The 15,706-nt window shown below is 36.2% G+C and overlaps 1 protein-coding gene across 7 annotated transcripts in view; it reads left to right on the top strand.

Moving 5' to 3' along the window:
- The window catches only part of DDX42 (DEAD-box helicase 42), a 32,183-nt gene that overhangs the window by 4,318 nt on the left and 12,159 nt on the right, over positions 1 to 15,706 (top strand). For 3 of the 7 annotated variants that reach the window (XM_024573045.4, XM_024573044.3, XM_024573043.3), the window contains exons 2-7: positions 803 to 1,039; positions 2,956 to 3,106; positions 9,052 to 9,113; positions 10,449 to 10,485; positions 11,321 to 11,470; positions 14,429 to 14,533. In XM_024573045.4, the coding sequence (XP_024428813.1) occupies positions 819 to 1,039; positions 2,956 to 3,106; positions 9,052 to 9,113; positions 10,449 to 10,485; positions 11,321 to 11,470; positions 14,429 to 14,533 (726 nt within the window). In that variant the 5' untranslated portion in view covers positions 803 to 818. Of the gene's footprint in view, positions 1 to 799; positions 1,040 to 2,955; positions 3,107 to 9,051; positions 9,114 to 10,448; positions 10,486 to 11,320; positions 11,471 to 14,428; positions 14,534 to 15,706 lie in introns of those variants that run through there. The other 4 variants (XM_024573046.4, XM_024573041.3, XM_024573042.3 and 1 more) reach the window with 2 other exon arrangements.

The following is a 15,706-nucleotide window of genomic DNA, read 5'->3' as shown; positions in this document are numbered from 1 at the left end:
ATGTGAGTAGTAATTAAAGTTTTTAAAAGTCAGAATGCATAGACCCTTTGGCTAAGCAATCACATTTTAAAAATTGATCCTAAAGAAATAATTAAGGGTATGCACAAAGGTACAGCTGTATGATATGTTTCACAACATCATAAAACAGTGGAGAAATACATTTATTGACATTTAAAGGTGTTCATAGTGTATCATTAGGTGAAAAAATCAGTAACTGAAACTATGTACAGTAGGGTTTTAGTTTTGTGTCTAAATTGTGTGTATGTATACATAAATGTAGAAAAAATAACAAGGGATCAGCAAAATTACATATCTAGGAGAGGAAATATCAGGTATTTTAAATTTTGTTTCTGCTTTATGAGCCTCCTGCTTTTCAACAAAACTTAGGTAACTTGTGCCCTGGCCAGTGTGGCTCAGTTGTTTGAAGCGTTATCCTGTAACCAAAAGGCTATGGGTTTGATTCCTAGTCAGGGCACATCACCTTGGTTCCAGATTTGATCTCCAGTGGGGATGTGTGTGGGAGACAACTGATTTTTGCTTCTCTTGTCTTGTGGCCTCGGCTCGGTGTTTCCCCTCTCCTTTCTTCTCTCTAACAGCAATGAAAAATAAAAGTAGTCTTCAGTGTTTGAGAGAATGTAATCATTTCTCTGAGATTAGCATATTGCATATCTGAATTACAAAGAGGAAGTTTTAAGTGAGAGGCAAAAGTTTAAAATGAAATTGTAGGTAGAGGTTGGGAAAGACAAAATCAATGGGCTATCTATAAAGTTAAATTTATATTAATGTATCTTGTTACTAGCAGATCAATTGTTGACACCATGAACTGGAATAAAGGTGGCCCTGGCACGAAGAGAGGGTTTGGCTTTGGAGGTTTTGCCATTAGTGCTGGAAAGAAGGAGGAACCAAAACTCCCACAACAATCCCACAGTGCCTTTGGGGCAACCAGTTCTTCTTCCGGATTTGGAAAGTCGGCTCCACCACAGCTCCCTTCTTTCTACAAAATTGGATCTAAACGAGCCAATTTTGACGAAGAAAATGCGTAAGTGGTAATTCCTGATAATTTAGCAAAGGTTGGGCTTTGAGATAATTCATTCTGTCAGCAGAAATTGCGGCAAAGAAATACTTTATTTCCTGAACAATAATATGACTTCTTAAATTGGATATCTCACTGAATTACATTGTTGCTAATAAGATAAATTGTCACATTTACTTATTTGTAAGGAATATAATACTTTTGTGCTTACTTATCCTTTTACTTGATCCAAAAAGGATTTGAGGTCATTGAGACCTAAATATGACTGAAGAGATTTTTGATGGTCTTTACTGAAGTCTTCTATTGACACCATATAAATTGTTTTGTAAACACAGGTAGTTGTCAGGACTGGTAGAGACACAGTTTGCCTCAACACCCAAGTCCTTAAAACTATTATGTTGTAAGATATTAATAGTGGTGGAAAATCTCAGATTTTTGCCCACAGTTCTCAGGAAACATATTTAGCAATTTTCTTTTTTAACTTTGTCTAATAAGGCGGTTATTATAGAAAGATGGGATTTGAAGGTTTGCATTCTAATTCCTATATAATTTCTGTCTTTGCTAAATCTGAAGAATTTCTTGCTGCTATTAATATCTACCTGGTTGTGACACAGCTGGAGATTTTTTTTTTAATTAAAAAATAGCTCCTCAATATCAAGAGTGCTTAAAGTACAACAGCAGCATTTTAAAAAGCTGTTATAGCATTCAGGAATTCAGTACAGAAGTAGGTGTTTAAGGTGCAACAAAGTCAAGAGTCATTATTCTAGAGAGCAGTTTACCAGTTCAGGGACACGTTTTTATTAAACAAAAACCCGTGTTCAGTTAAATGAAACCTATGTAAATGAATATGCATGTGTGTGTAGCACATAACAGCTTTTAAAAAATTCCTATAGAGGAAATGCTTTAAAATTTTAAACTGTAGTTATTTGTTTACACTTGTTTATTTATGATTATACTTTCAATATTTATAATTATACTATAGTTAAACTTATTTGTTAAATATTTGGTTATATTACTGTTTTTATTTAATTTTGAGGTAAGGTCTAAACAATGTTTTTGTTTTATTTCAGTTTATAAAGAGCTATAGCCATTTCTGGGATTTCTGTTAGTGAGAAAGTGATACTCTCTCCAGGCTTTGAAGTTGTCTTTTCTGAATACTTAGGTAGTATAGTGAATGGTTTGAGATTGAGCTTTTTTTTTTTTTAATTCTAGACGTTTTCTGTTGGTCCTCAGAAAATAGCCCAGAACTTCCGATGGAAGAGTCCCTAGGCTAATGAACATATCTCTAAAAATTTTAAAGGATTATAATAGTAATAGGTTTTTAATATTTCATATGAAAGTAATTTTTATCCACCCTGGCTTGTGTGGCTCACTGGACTGAGCACCGGCCTGTGAACCAAAAGGTTGCCAGTTTGATTCCCAATCAGGGCACATGCCTGGGTTGCAGGCCAGGTCCCCGGTGGGAGGTGCGTGAGAGGCAGCCACACATTGATGTTTCTCTCCCTCTCTTTCTCCCTCCCTTTCCCTTTGTTAATAAATAGATAAAAACTTTAAAAAATAATAATAATTTTTCCCATAGCATACATTCTTTAATATTTGCTATATCTATCCAACAGTGACACACTTGTACTGAAAATTTTACAACTGAAAATTAATTTGAACAGACACTGTTGAAGTAGTGAATCTGCTGTGACTTTTTTGTTTTTGGCAATGTTAGAATTTTGCTTGTATTAAGTAATAATTATTATTAAGTTTTTAGCCAAAGCCTGGGGGTGTCTAACCTATGTAATTTAAATTTCTTAATAGTAACATATAATCATAATAAACATAAATAGTATCATAATAAACATTTCTGTTAAATTAAAAATTCACTGACCCCAAACTAAACATTGACTTTGCCAATCATGCATCTTAATTTTCAGATATTTTGAAGACGAGGAAGAAGACTCTAGCAATGTTGATTTACCTTATATTCCTGCTGAAAACTCACCTACTCGCCAGCAATTCCGTTCCAAGCCTGCAGATTCTGACAGTGATGATGATCCCTTGGAGGCATTCATGGCTGAAGTGGAAGCAAGTATCAACTCTGTTTTATTAAAATGCTCATGATTAGAAGGAGCCCAAATTAACCTACTGTTCCATCCTCATTCAGAATTTGTTTTCTGTCCCTTTTGGGGGAGAATTTTGCTCTCGTACTCTTTTCTTAAATACACTTCCAGTTGACCCGTGACCCTTGAACATAATAGCTCAAGATTTTTGTGTGTATTTTATTTTAATAATTCTTGGTATATTCTTAGGTGGAATGAACATTATCTCATTCAGTCTATATTAAATGCATATGTGAGGCAATTAAATTGAAGGAACTTGCTAAAATTACAAATTCTGTACTTCTAATGTTTAGTATTTCTTGCCATCAACATTCATGACCTCCCTGTAGTAATTGAAATTGCTGACCACTTTTCTTAAAATTCTTCTCATTAGGCTTTTGTGATTTTGAATTTTGTCCTTTTCTTCCCGCTCTTTGACTTCTTTCTACTTATTTACTTATTTGTTATTAAGAAAAAATTTAAATGCATACAAAAGTAGAATAAAATGAGCCCTTGCCCTGTGTACCCTTCACCCTACTTTATCTGTGAACTTTTGTTATCTAACTCATCCCACACCTCTTTTAGATTATTTTAAAGTAAACATAATGATTTCATCTGTCAGTATTTCTGTATATTTAAGATAACTTAAAAAATGTGGCTACCATGTTATTGTTATACCACTATTACCATTATATATCTATGTGATGGTTACCTGTTTTTGTGATTCTCTTCTAGTTTTTCAAATTTGATAATTCTACCATTCTCAGTTGATTTGCTCTATTCACTCTATACATTCCTTATGTATGTATATATAAGGGGACCTCATCCACTTCTACAACTTAACTTCTATATGAACAATTCATGTCTTTAGTCTCTCCTTGGTTTCAGCTCTGCTTTTCTAGAAGCATGTTGGCCATTTTTATATGGGTATGTGCCCCTGGCACCTTGAAACCAGTTCATTGTCTTTTTCTTCTCACGCCTCTTAATGGCACCAATATTCACACAGTCACCTTGGCTTTAACTTCTTTTTACCTGTCCCTCTCATTTTCTTTTTAGCAGATGATCAAGCATGTTCATCACTTAGTTCATTTAACCAACCTTCAGGATAACATTGGGGAATAGGCAGAAAGAAAATATGTAAATGTAATTATATAACTAGTAAGAAAACTGAACCCTAAGATAATTTGAATCCCTTGCCTCAGATCATATTGGTACTACATGGCAGAGCTGGGACTTACTTGCTTAGTAGTGCTGATAGCCTAGCTCTTTCTAGTACATCATGCTACCTTAACTCATTTGCCAGGTTCTGTCAGTCTTTACAATTTCTCTTGCATCTGTTCCTTTTGTTTTCACTGTGTTCATCCTTTATTCCCTTATGAATTCTTGCCTGATCTAAATTCTCCCTGCTTTAGGCCCTTTGCTCTCTCATTTATGTGGTATATAGCTAGGTAGGTAGACTAACACTAAAGCATGTTTCTTCTTTTCAAAACTGTCACTTCATTGCTTATGAAATAGAATCCTTCCAGATTACTGACTTACTTGTTACTTGAAGTCTTTAGTTCATCTCTCTAAGGAAGGAGGGAAAGAAAGAACCCAATGTGGGTGTGTTTTTGGTTGGCCTAGATATTGCTTTTTAAAAATGTGAACTGACATGTTTAAGATCAGGAGATTTTGTCTAAAAGTTTGGACTCTCAAAAAGTGGAAGATTTGGTAATACTAGGCCTGCATTCTCGCTTGGAAAAAGCAGGCTGTTGCTGAGTAAATGACTGCCTTCTGTAGACAAGGCATGCTTTTTCTAGTTCACCATAGTTCTACCAATCCCTATTGTCTTCTTGACATAGAGGCCCACCAGTTAGAGCCATTTATTATCACACTTGCATTGTGGTTTTCTTACAGTGGAGGTATACTTTTCAGTGCTTGGGCCTCTTATCAAATATCAAAAAATAAAAGACTCATGGCTATGTTATACAAGAAAAATTAGAACATGCTTTAGAAGAATATTCCTGCTTACTAAAGTATAAGCAAAGCATGTCTGTCTAAAGAATACACCTTTTCTTAATCCTGACTCACTTCATTCATTGTGATTGGCACCCATTAGGTATATGAATTTCCTACCTTTGATTTAAAACAACTCAAATTGCTTGCCAAAGAATGTACACCCAATAGGTTAACAGAGCCAGGATTCAACTCCAAAGCCCATATTCTTTCTGGGGTATCATTCTGTATCTGAGTTCTTATAACACCATGTATTTCTGCCATATAACACTTACCAAAACTCTTCATAATATACATGTGCTTTGCACCATGGTAATGATTTAGTAAAAATGTTAAATGGTTCTCTCTAGAAGTAAAGGCAATAAATAAAGATTGTCATGTTTGAGATATCTTTTTACATATGTATATGTATTTTTCATTTTCTTGAGATATGGACATTTCTCAAAGGGCAGTGTTTCTCGTTATTTCTTGAGCTATCCCTAGCGATGAATTAAAAGAAAAGTCAGCTCATTTTCTAGGTTTAAATTTAGATTTGGTTTTTGGTAGTGCAACCTGCCATCGCCCTTTCTGAGTAGGAGTATCCAAGAATGGCCCGTATTCTCTTGCTTGTCATTTCAAGTAGTTGAAGCAGTTTGGAGGTTCGGTCTTTTTGAATGATAATCATTCTTCTGGAATTTTTTTGGTATAGTATCTGAAGAGGTTTTGCTGATTTTAGAATAGAGATATTGAGTATTGTCTGATCATGGAGAGAGAGTTGTTGCTGAAGTATTGTATTAATTCCTGATCTTCGATATATGTAAACTTTTCTAGTGATAAGACTCAAAACAAGGATTTATTTTTAGCCTTTGTTCCCCCCAAAAAAGATTTATGTAGCTTAAAAAATGTTTCATAAGGGTTTGTGTCCCACTCCTTATGTTACATTGCTTATGTCATCTTCCCTTTAGTTATAGCCTTAAATACAAGTGGAGGCAAAAGCAGGTTTACAGTTGTTCATGTGGAACATAATACGATAATTAATAATGTAAGAATAAACTCTGTTTTGCACAGTCACAACTCTAAACCTTTGCCTTACTCTATATCTTTTTTTTTTTTTTTTTTAAATTTATTTATTGTTATTTAATTACAGTTGTATGCCTTTTCCCCCATCCCTTCACCCCACCCCAGGTGAACCCACTTCCCTCCCCCCTCTCCACCCTCCCCCTTGGATTTGTTCATGTGTCCTTTATAGTAGTTCCTGTAATCCCCTCTACCCACTGTCCCCGCCCCCACCCCCCACCCCCGCCCTTGCTATTGTTACATTGTTCTTAACTTCAATGTCTCTGGTTATATTTTGTTTGCTTTTTCCTTCTATTGCTTATGTTCCAGTTAAAGGTGAGATCATATGGTATTTGTCCCTCACTTCCTGGCTTATTTCACTTAGCATAATGCTCTCCAGTTTCATCCATGCTGTTGCAAAGGGTATAAGCTCCTTCTTTCTCTCTGCTGCGTAGAATTCCATTGTGTAAATATACCATAGTTTTTGGATCCACTCGTTTGCTGATGGGCACTTCGGTTGCTTCCAGTATTTGGCTATTGTAAATTGTGCTGCTATGAACATTGGGGTGCACAGATTCTTTTGGATTGGTGTTTCAGTGTTCTTAGGGTATAATCCCAGCAGTGGAATTACTGGGTCAAAGGGCAGTTCCATTTTTAGTTTTCTGAGGAAATTCCATATTGTTTTCCACAGTGGCCTCACCAGTCTGCATTCCCACCAACAGTGCACTAGGGTTCCCTTTTCTCCGCATCCTCTCCAACATTTGTTTGTGGATTTGTTTATGTTGGCCATTCTGACTGGTGTGAGATGATACCTCATTGTGGTTTTAATTTGCATCTCTCTGATGGCTAGTGATGCTGAGCATCTTTTCATATGTCTCTGGGCCTTCTGTATGTCTTCCTTGGAGAAGTGTCTGTTCAAGTCCTTTGCCCATTTTTTAATTGGGTTGTTTGTCTTCCTGGAGTGGAGTCGTGTGAGTTCTTTATATATTTTGGAGATCAGGCCCTTGTCTGAGGTATCATTGGCAAATATGCTTTCCCATATTGTTGGTTCTCTTTGTAATTTGGTGCTGTTTTCTTTAGCCATGCAGAAGCTTTTTATTTTGATGAGGTCCCATTTGTTTATTCTTTCCTTTATGTCCCTTGCTTTAGGGGATGTGTCTGTGAGGATGTTGCTGCGTGGAATATCTGAGATTTTCCTGCCAATGTTTTCCTCAAGGACTTTTATGGTGTTACGGCTTATATTTAAGTCTTTTATCCATCTTGAGTTTATTTTCGTGTATGGCGTAAGTTGGTGATCGAGTTTCATTTTTTTGCACGTAGCTGTCCAGATCTCCCAACACCATCTGTTGAAGAGACTGTTTTTGCTCCATTTTATGCTCCTGCCTCCTTTGTCAAATATTAATTGATCGTATAGATTTGAGTTTATTTCTGGGCTCTCTATTCTGTTCCATTGGTCTATGAGCCTGTTTTTATGCCAGTACCAGGCTGTTTTGATTACCGTTGCCTTGTAATACAGTTTGATATCAGGTATTGTGATACCTCCTGCTTTGTCCTTCTTTCTCAAAATTGCTGCTGCTATTCGAGGTCGTTTATGGTTCCATATGAATTTCTGCAATGTTTGTTCTATATCTGTGAAATATGTCATGGGTACTCTAATAGGGATTGCATTGAATCTATAAATTGCTTTGGGTAGTATGGCCATTTTGATGATGTTAATTCTTCCAATCCATGAACATGGTACATGCTTCCATTTGTTTGTATCTTCCTTAATTTCTTTCTTCAGTGTTGTGTAGTTTTCTGAGTACAGGTCTTTTACCTCCTTGGTTAGGTTTATTCCTAGGTACTTTATTTTTCTTGTTGCTATATCGAATGGGATTTTTTTCCTGATTTGTGTTTCTGCAGTTTCGTTGTTGGTGTACAGGAATGCCTTTGCCTTACTCTATATCTTAATTGGGTTCAATCCCTTGAAAAGTGCATTGTGTGTAATACTTCTTTATAAAATAATTTCTTTTTATCAGGACATTTGATTAGGTAGGATGCCTGGCCATGTCAGGTTTAATGCAGTGTTGTTGTTTTTAAATCAAAGAAGTCAGAAAATTTCATGTTGCTTTATAACAAGCGACAGCTCTGCAGCACGTGTTTAACCTTGGGAAAAATTTTTCTAACTTTGGTTTTCACACGTATAAAACAAAGAATTAATTTAAATCGGTGACTGTTAGTTTGTTTTGTATAAGAATGCCTATGGAAAAATTACACGCATTAACTCTACCCCCACAGATTCTGATTTAGTAGGTTTAGAGCAGGGTTTTCAACCTCAGGGCTTTTGGGGCCTGATAATTCTTTGCCGTGGGGACTATTCTGTGCTTTCTCAGATGTTTAGCAGCATATGTGGCCTTTACCCACTAGATACTAAGAAGAACCTCTGCTTCATTCTCCCCCGCCAATTTGTGTCAGTCAGAAATGTCTCCCGATATCGCCAAATGTCCACTGGGGACAAGATTGCCCCAGGTTGACAACAACCTTTCCAGAGTCAGGTCCAGAATCTGCCCTTTTTCCTAGCCCCAATGGCAATGCGATACAAATGGTCTGATGCTGCACTTTGAGAAAGCCTGATCTGCCTGATTTTAAGGTTCTTTACAGTCACGATTATTATCAATTTTTTAAAAAGTGACCAAGCATTTTTACTGATTTTTCTGTGCATGTAATAGATTGCAAATGAAAGTTGTACAGTCCACGTATAGCCAAGTTTTTAGAACATTTGGGTATTTGAAAAATTGTAAAAATGCAGTTGTCAAAATGCATAGCTGAAAGTATGGTGGTCCTTGTTCAAATCTAAACATTCTTTGTAAAGAAATTTCCTTTTTAGTTGATGTGATTCCACACAGCCTTTTGTTTCATTAGGATCAGGCGGCTAGAGACATGAAGCGGCTTGAAGAAAAGGACAAGGAAAGAAAAAACGTAAAGTAAGTTGTTTTATCCCTCACAAAGGTTATACAGAAACAAAATATTATATGACATACTATCTCCCAAAGTTTATAGAGGAAAAATTAAAATACATACATTTTTTTGACATGAAGTTATCCCTGTATCTTGAATATGTTTCTGCAGATAATAGAGATGACAAAAGTCTTTAAATTTGCAGTAATTCAAAAGCATTTTTGGTTGAATGGTATGTGGTGTTCTGTAATTTTTTTAGTAAACTAAAGAATGAGTTACAGTGGAAGTTAAAGCATAATTACTAAAGTTTGGGTTCATTGTTCCGAGTTTTGTTCCATAGTTAATATCAAATAGGTTAATGCCTATAGGATTGATAATGAGAAATAATGGTGGTTGTCATTTAAAAACTATATTATTAATAAATAATAAAATCTAATTTATTTAAAGAGTGACACCATGCTTTAGCAATCGGTCAGAACTTGTAATACATTATTTTCTGGGAAAGAGAATTCTCTATCCCTAGCTGAATACAGTCCTCTTAAAGCTTTTGATACCAGACACAAGTAGGCATGATTAGACTTTTCCCTCTGCTTGCTAATCAGTGCTTTAGGCCCGCCCCCAAGGTTCCTGTGCCATAGGGAGGTTCAGCCCTCTCTTCGCTGCTTACTGTGTGTGGCATCCTCCTTCAGTTACCCTATACTAGTGGTGTAGCTGGCCTTGGAATAGCAAGTGCTCTAGGTTAGGCAGAAAGTCTGATTAGAAAGAGATGGTTGTGTGAACGAAGCAACCATATTTTCAGTAGCTCCTGAGAGATGGAGCAGGTGACATTTATCCCCTCCTCTGTGTAAGCTGCTTAGGAGTTATAGTCTCAAATTTACCAAGAGTTGATTTAGTTTTTCTCTCTGTCCCCAAGGATTCTGGCTGAATGCAGTTACCCTGGAGCTAGAAACTGGGGGACATTAAGAAAATCGTGACGTTCTTTTTGGCGTATAACAAAAGAATTTTTTAAATACAAAATGCTTTTCACCACTGCATTGTTTGTTGTATGGGGTTCACATGGGTAGGATCCTTGGGTATATGTCTTCAGAAGTTTTTACTCCTTACACCTTTGTTAGTAATTGATGTTTCTAGGGGTACCATATCACCCCTTTTAAAAGCAATGCAAACTACAGCATATAGAGTGAAAAGAAATTAGACATATATGATGGATGGATAGTTTACAGTGTGCTTATTGCTGCTTTGTTGTTATTAGTGTTGAGAGTTCCTGTGCTATATGGAATTCAACACTAATCTGCTATAAGTATGGAGCTGGGTATGTGGAACATTTGCAGGGAAGTTTGTTTCTCCGCTTGTTTTTCCAGGGGTATTCGAGATGACATTGAAGAGGAAGATGACCAAGTGAGTTCCTATGCAGTATTTCTATCTTTTATTTTTATCCCGCAAAGTCCGTACTGGGGACAAGCTAGAGCTTGCCTTCACTGAAATGGCCATTCCTGACATTCAGCAGGGAATGTCATTTGACTTGCTCCTTTTCTACATGTGTGACCAGTTGGTAATATAAAGATTCACATGGCTTTCCTCCATGTTGAAGATGGAACTTTTGATCAACTGTGACATCAAAAACAAATAGCTTTATTCAGCTTGATTTTTTAAATTCAAATTAATGTTTATTCTCATAAATCAAGAAGTAGAGTAGTGTGGGCTCTACTGATGCCCTTTAGCAACATCTAACCTCTGCCTCTTCCTAGGCATTCTGTTTGTGATTTTTGTATTTCGAGATGGAACATTAATGACTGTCCTTTAGTATTTTTTCCCTCATTGTTCAGTTATGGGATGGTGAGAAAGGAACCAAAGTGAACAGTAGCCCTTCCCAGGTTTGTGACTCTTTCTCATCAGTGTCAGCTTCTAAACTTGGATTGGTAAAGCCACAGCATGTGTCCACAGCCCTGGGCAGGGTAGATAGACACCCCACCCCAGGAAAGATGTGGAACAGACAGATTTGTAAGTCTCTTGTTAAACAAGTTAAATCATTTCATAGTACTAACTGTCTCACTCATTTCTTCTGATTGTCCCTCCGAATACTGCTATTAAAGGAATCATTACTAGTAAAAGTCTTGTCTTACTTGGTAGGTATTTAAACTGCAGTCATCTGGTACACTGTGTACACTAATTACAGGAGCAGAAATGTTCCCAGTTGTACTTGGTATGATTATGCTCTTGTGCTTTCCTGCAGGAAGCTTATTTTCGATACATGGCAGAGAACCCAACTGCTGGTGTGGTTCAAGAGGAAGAGGAAGATAATTTGGAATATGATAGTGATGGAAATCCAATTGCACCTTCCAAAAAAATCATTGATCCTCTTCCTCCCATTGATCATTCAGAGGTATGGTATTTCTTGCTGAATTTGATTCTGGTTTCAAGCTGATACAGTTTCTTCAGCATTAATATTTAGGTTTTCTCAATGACTGAGTACTCCTGACTTACACTTCTTAAGTCATGAGACTATTTGTTCTTTGGGATCTTGTCAGCTCTGCTAAGTGATTGAGTCAAAAAGTGACTGAGTGATGCGGGCTTTACAGCCCGTGTTGTTGTTTAAAGTGCAGCTGAACCGCCTGTTCACATTTGATTTTATGTGAAGAATTTTTTTTCAAGCATTTTTACTTTTCTACACTATCATTTACCATCTTCCATTCAAAATGGGCCCTTAGGCCTGCACTTTCTTAATTGCTGTAAACCTTTACAATTTTTATCAGATCTGGAGCAGATAAGAGACTGTTCTTTCAAAGGGGTACCAGAAATTGCAGGTTCCTTAAATTAGGAAAAGGAAATAAGGATACTAGTATACACACATGAAAAGAAAGAATCAGTATCTCATCGAGGTTAAATGTCAGACCAGCTCTTGCATACCCTCATGATTCTAGATCTAGAACAGTGGTTCTTTAAGTGCAGTCCAAGGACTCCTGAGGGATTCTGCAAAGTCAAAAAACTTGTCATAATAATACTGTGATTTTTGCCTTTTGTTACTGGGTCAGCATTTGCATTAGTGGCTGAAAGCAATGGTAGGTAAAACTGCTAACACCTTAGCATGAGTCAAGACACCAGGACCAACTGTTCTAGACAATATACTCTTTCCTGCCAGACCATCACAGTTTAAAAAAAAAAACAAACCAGTTACTTAAGAATACTTCTGAAATAGTAAAACTTATTATTTATTGAATCTTGACCCTTACATTACACGTCTTTATTCTGTGTCACAAAATGGGAAGTACTAGCAAAGCACTTGGGTGTTTGAGTTGTGAGTTGAAATAGCTGCTTTTTCCATGGAATGTTCTTTTCACTTGAGAAAATCAATGACACTTAAAGGAAAACAATTAAGAATGTTTATTAACAAGGATAGAAATTTAGGCTTTCAACCAAAAATTAGAATTTGAGAAACATAATCACCACAGTGAGCTTGATAGCTTTCCTATATTTAAAGTTTGTTGTAATGAAATTGGTGGTGATAACTTTTTTTTTTTTTAAATATAAAATGAAATTTCACCATTTGAATGATCTGCCTACTAGCCCAGTAAACCAGTATTTTCAAATGGCCAGTACATGCTGTTGTAAAATCATGCATGAATAAAGACTCCTTTCAAAATGCATGACGGACCCATGGGTTACAATTAACGAAATATGAAAAGTTCATGATACAGTTTCAGATTACACAATAAAAATAACCTTTAAGAAATGACCTCTTGTCAAGTTTTAGTATAGCATTGAAGAAGAGTAAAAAGCCACGAGAATTTGAAAAGGCTATTAATAAATGCTTTTTTTCCAACATCTTTGTGAAGCTAGATTTTCTTCATGGGCTGATAGCACATATCACAACAATTTGCCTGGATTTGGAAACCATTTTCTTTTGTCAGACATTAAAGAGATTTGTAAAGATGTGAATTAATATGTTTACATATTTTTCTGTTTTAATACAGTAAATATCAATAGACATAACCCACATAAGTGAAATCTCATTTTTGTTAAGTGTAAAGGGTACCTGAGTCTAAAAAGTTTAAGAACTGCTGGTCTATTCAATTTTTTAAATGTTTCCTTTTGCACAGATGCTACCACATAATACCTTGGTATTTTACATGTGGCAAATGAAACTAAATATTTGAACCTGCTCTAGGAAGAAGTGTGCACGATAAAGAGTGAAAATCCAGTAAGGAAAGCGCATAAGTACTTGAAATAATCATCTACTAAAAATATTTGAGATACTTGACAAAGCACTCAAACTTCATTCTGGTGTATTCACAGTGGTCTTAATGTATGTAATGGGCAGTCTGCCAGGAGAGACCAGCAGTAAGGGAAGGATACCCCTTCTGCCTATAAGTAGCTTTCTTCATGCTCTAGTGGTTTGGGGTTTTTTTTCTTTTCTTTTTTTCCCCTGCGGTGGCTGCTGACTCTCCACCCCCTGGTTGTTTTTCTTTTTTAATACAAAAATGTACATATTTATGTGTAAAGTTTATGAACAAAGACAAAAATTCTTGCCTTCGCTGATCTTCCATTCTGATAAAGAGAAAACAACTGAAGAAAATCCTGTTATGTACAGCACTGTGGGGTGCATAACAAAATTTCCTGCCTGTTAATAATTAATTTTAGGTTGTATCTAGAATTATGAAAATTTTGACCATCTAGCAAAGGCTTACATTCTTTTTAAAAAGTTTATTATAGACATACCGTGCTGTCAAAAAGGAAATCATGTGGCCAAATTCATATGTGATGTTTTGCTTCTGTTTTGTATTCTTAGTACAGTAAGCTATGAAAAATAGCAGAAATTACTTCTTCCCTCTTTGAAATTGGAAATGCTTGATCAGTCCTTTTTTTTAAAGTTATGTAAACAGTTCCATGTTCAAAAAAAAAGGACCTCTTCTTCTGAACACAGATCTCTCCCCAAAGGAAATACTAGAAATGTTTTTAAATGCCTAGGCTAAGTGGACAGCTTACTCCGAATCATTTAAGTATTATAGGGTAGACTATCTCCTTTAAAATACTTCTTTAAAATCTGAGGCCTTTGGCATTGTAGAGAGAGATTCTTTAGTCTGCATTAAGATTGTTCAAATCTGAAGTGTATTCTTAAGACTCTCCTTAGAATGCAGGTTGGTGTTTGTGTTGAAGGTGGGGTTCGGGGAAGGTGCCAGCTACACTTTGGGGGGGGGGGTGTCATGATTAAGCGAATCCTTTGTTCTCTAGTTGGTTATGGCTTTACGTATGTAGTATTTGTAAAAGGTTATTTTGCATTAAAATCAAACTCACAGGATTGACTCTTGAATTCTAGACTAACTTTGAATAATTGGACCTGCAGATTGACTATCCACCATTTGAAAAAAATTTTTACAATGAGCATGAAGAGATAACCAACCTCACCCCACAGCAGCTGATAGATCTCCGGCATAAGCTCAATCTTCGGGTAAGTCAGTCATTATGCCAGATGTTTTTGTAATGCATTTTTCATTTTATTTTTTTCATCACCATTTATACCCCTCATACCTTCTTCCACCTTCACCACTTACTTCCATTGCACTGCCCTGGGATATTCTTTTAAGTTAAATAGTAATATTTAGTGTTAGTAGTATTTTTACCCAAACTAAAATAACACTGAGTTTCTTTTCTAATAGTGTCTGGACTGTCTTTGGTAGAGTAGTGATATATCCCTTGGGCTCATGTGTCTTGTTTTTATTGTATTACTAGTCTTCCAGCTATTTTAGGATAGGATTGTTTTTCTTTCATATGATACAGCATGAATGCTAAATTGTTTGGTTAAATCTGTATGTTGTGTAGCACAGTAAATCATTGAGATCTTAAAATTAATCGACAAGTATTTCTCCAGTGAATACAGTGTGCTGAGAACTATTGGGTGGACTAGAGATGAAGGGTAGGATCCCCATCTTCAGGAAGAGGAGACAAGATTAGTAGATGTGAACAGTATGTACAGTCAGAATACTTCAAAATTGTGATACACTTGCTTCTCAAATTACATCAGTTTTTTTTAGTAGAAGAAATTAACACCTTTTAAAAAACACATGTACTTACTTCACAGTGATTGTTTAAATAGTCTACCCAAAACGTTTAGGTTCCACATTGGCCACATTGTTTAGGGTGTTGCTAGATATTATTTAAGTGAAATACATGTAGATGCTATGGCGATAGCTACTCTGGTATAGACAGCTTTCTGGCCTATGCCTTACCATTTGCTATGTGACGTTTGAACTTCTGTTTTCTTGGGGGGGGGGGTGCGTGTGTGTTCGTTTGTTCCAAAAGTCTCCCTTCCCCCATAAAAATGCCTTTTACATGAAATCCTGATTAGAAGTAGCATCACTAGAGGAAACATTGAAAGGTTACCACTGTTGGAATCAATGTGGAGGTTATAAGCCTCATTGTTCACCTGGGTACAGTTGGAACAATGCTTGCCAGTGGCTGGACCATCACTAAGTGGGACATTAACTCCTTGGACATGACTGAAAATGGAGGTGGTAGAAAATAGCTTTATAGCCAGTGGGTATAGACATGGCATATTTACAGCTCATTTGCACTCTGTATTTCAAGAGTAAATTTTGTTTTTTTCTACCATCTGGCTAATAGT

The sequence above is a fragment of the Desmodus rotundus genome, chromosome 9 (genome assembly GCF_022682495.2).
Source record: "Desmodus rotundus isolate HL8 chromosome 9, HLdesRot8A.1, whole genome shotgun sequence".
NCBI lineage: Eukaryota > Metazoa > Chordata > Mammalia > Chiroptera > Phyllostomidae > Desmodus > Desmodus rotundus.
This window is presented reverse-complemented; position numbering and strand designations above follow the sequence as displayed.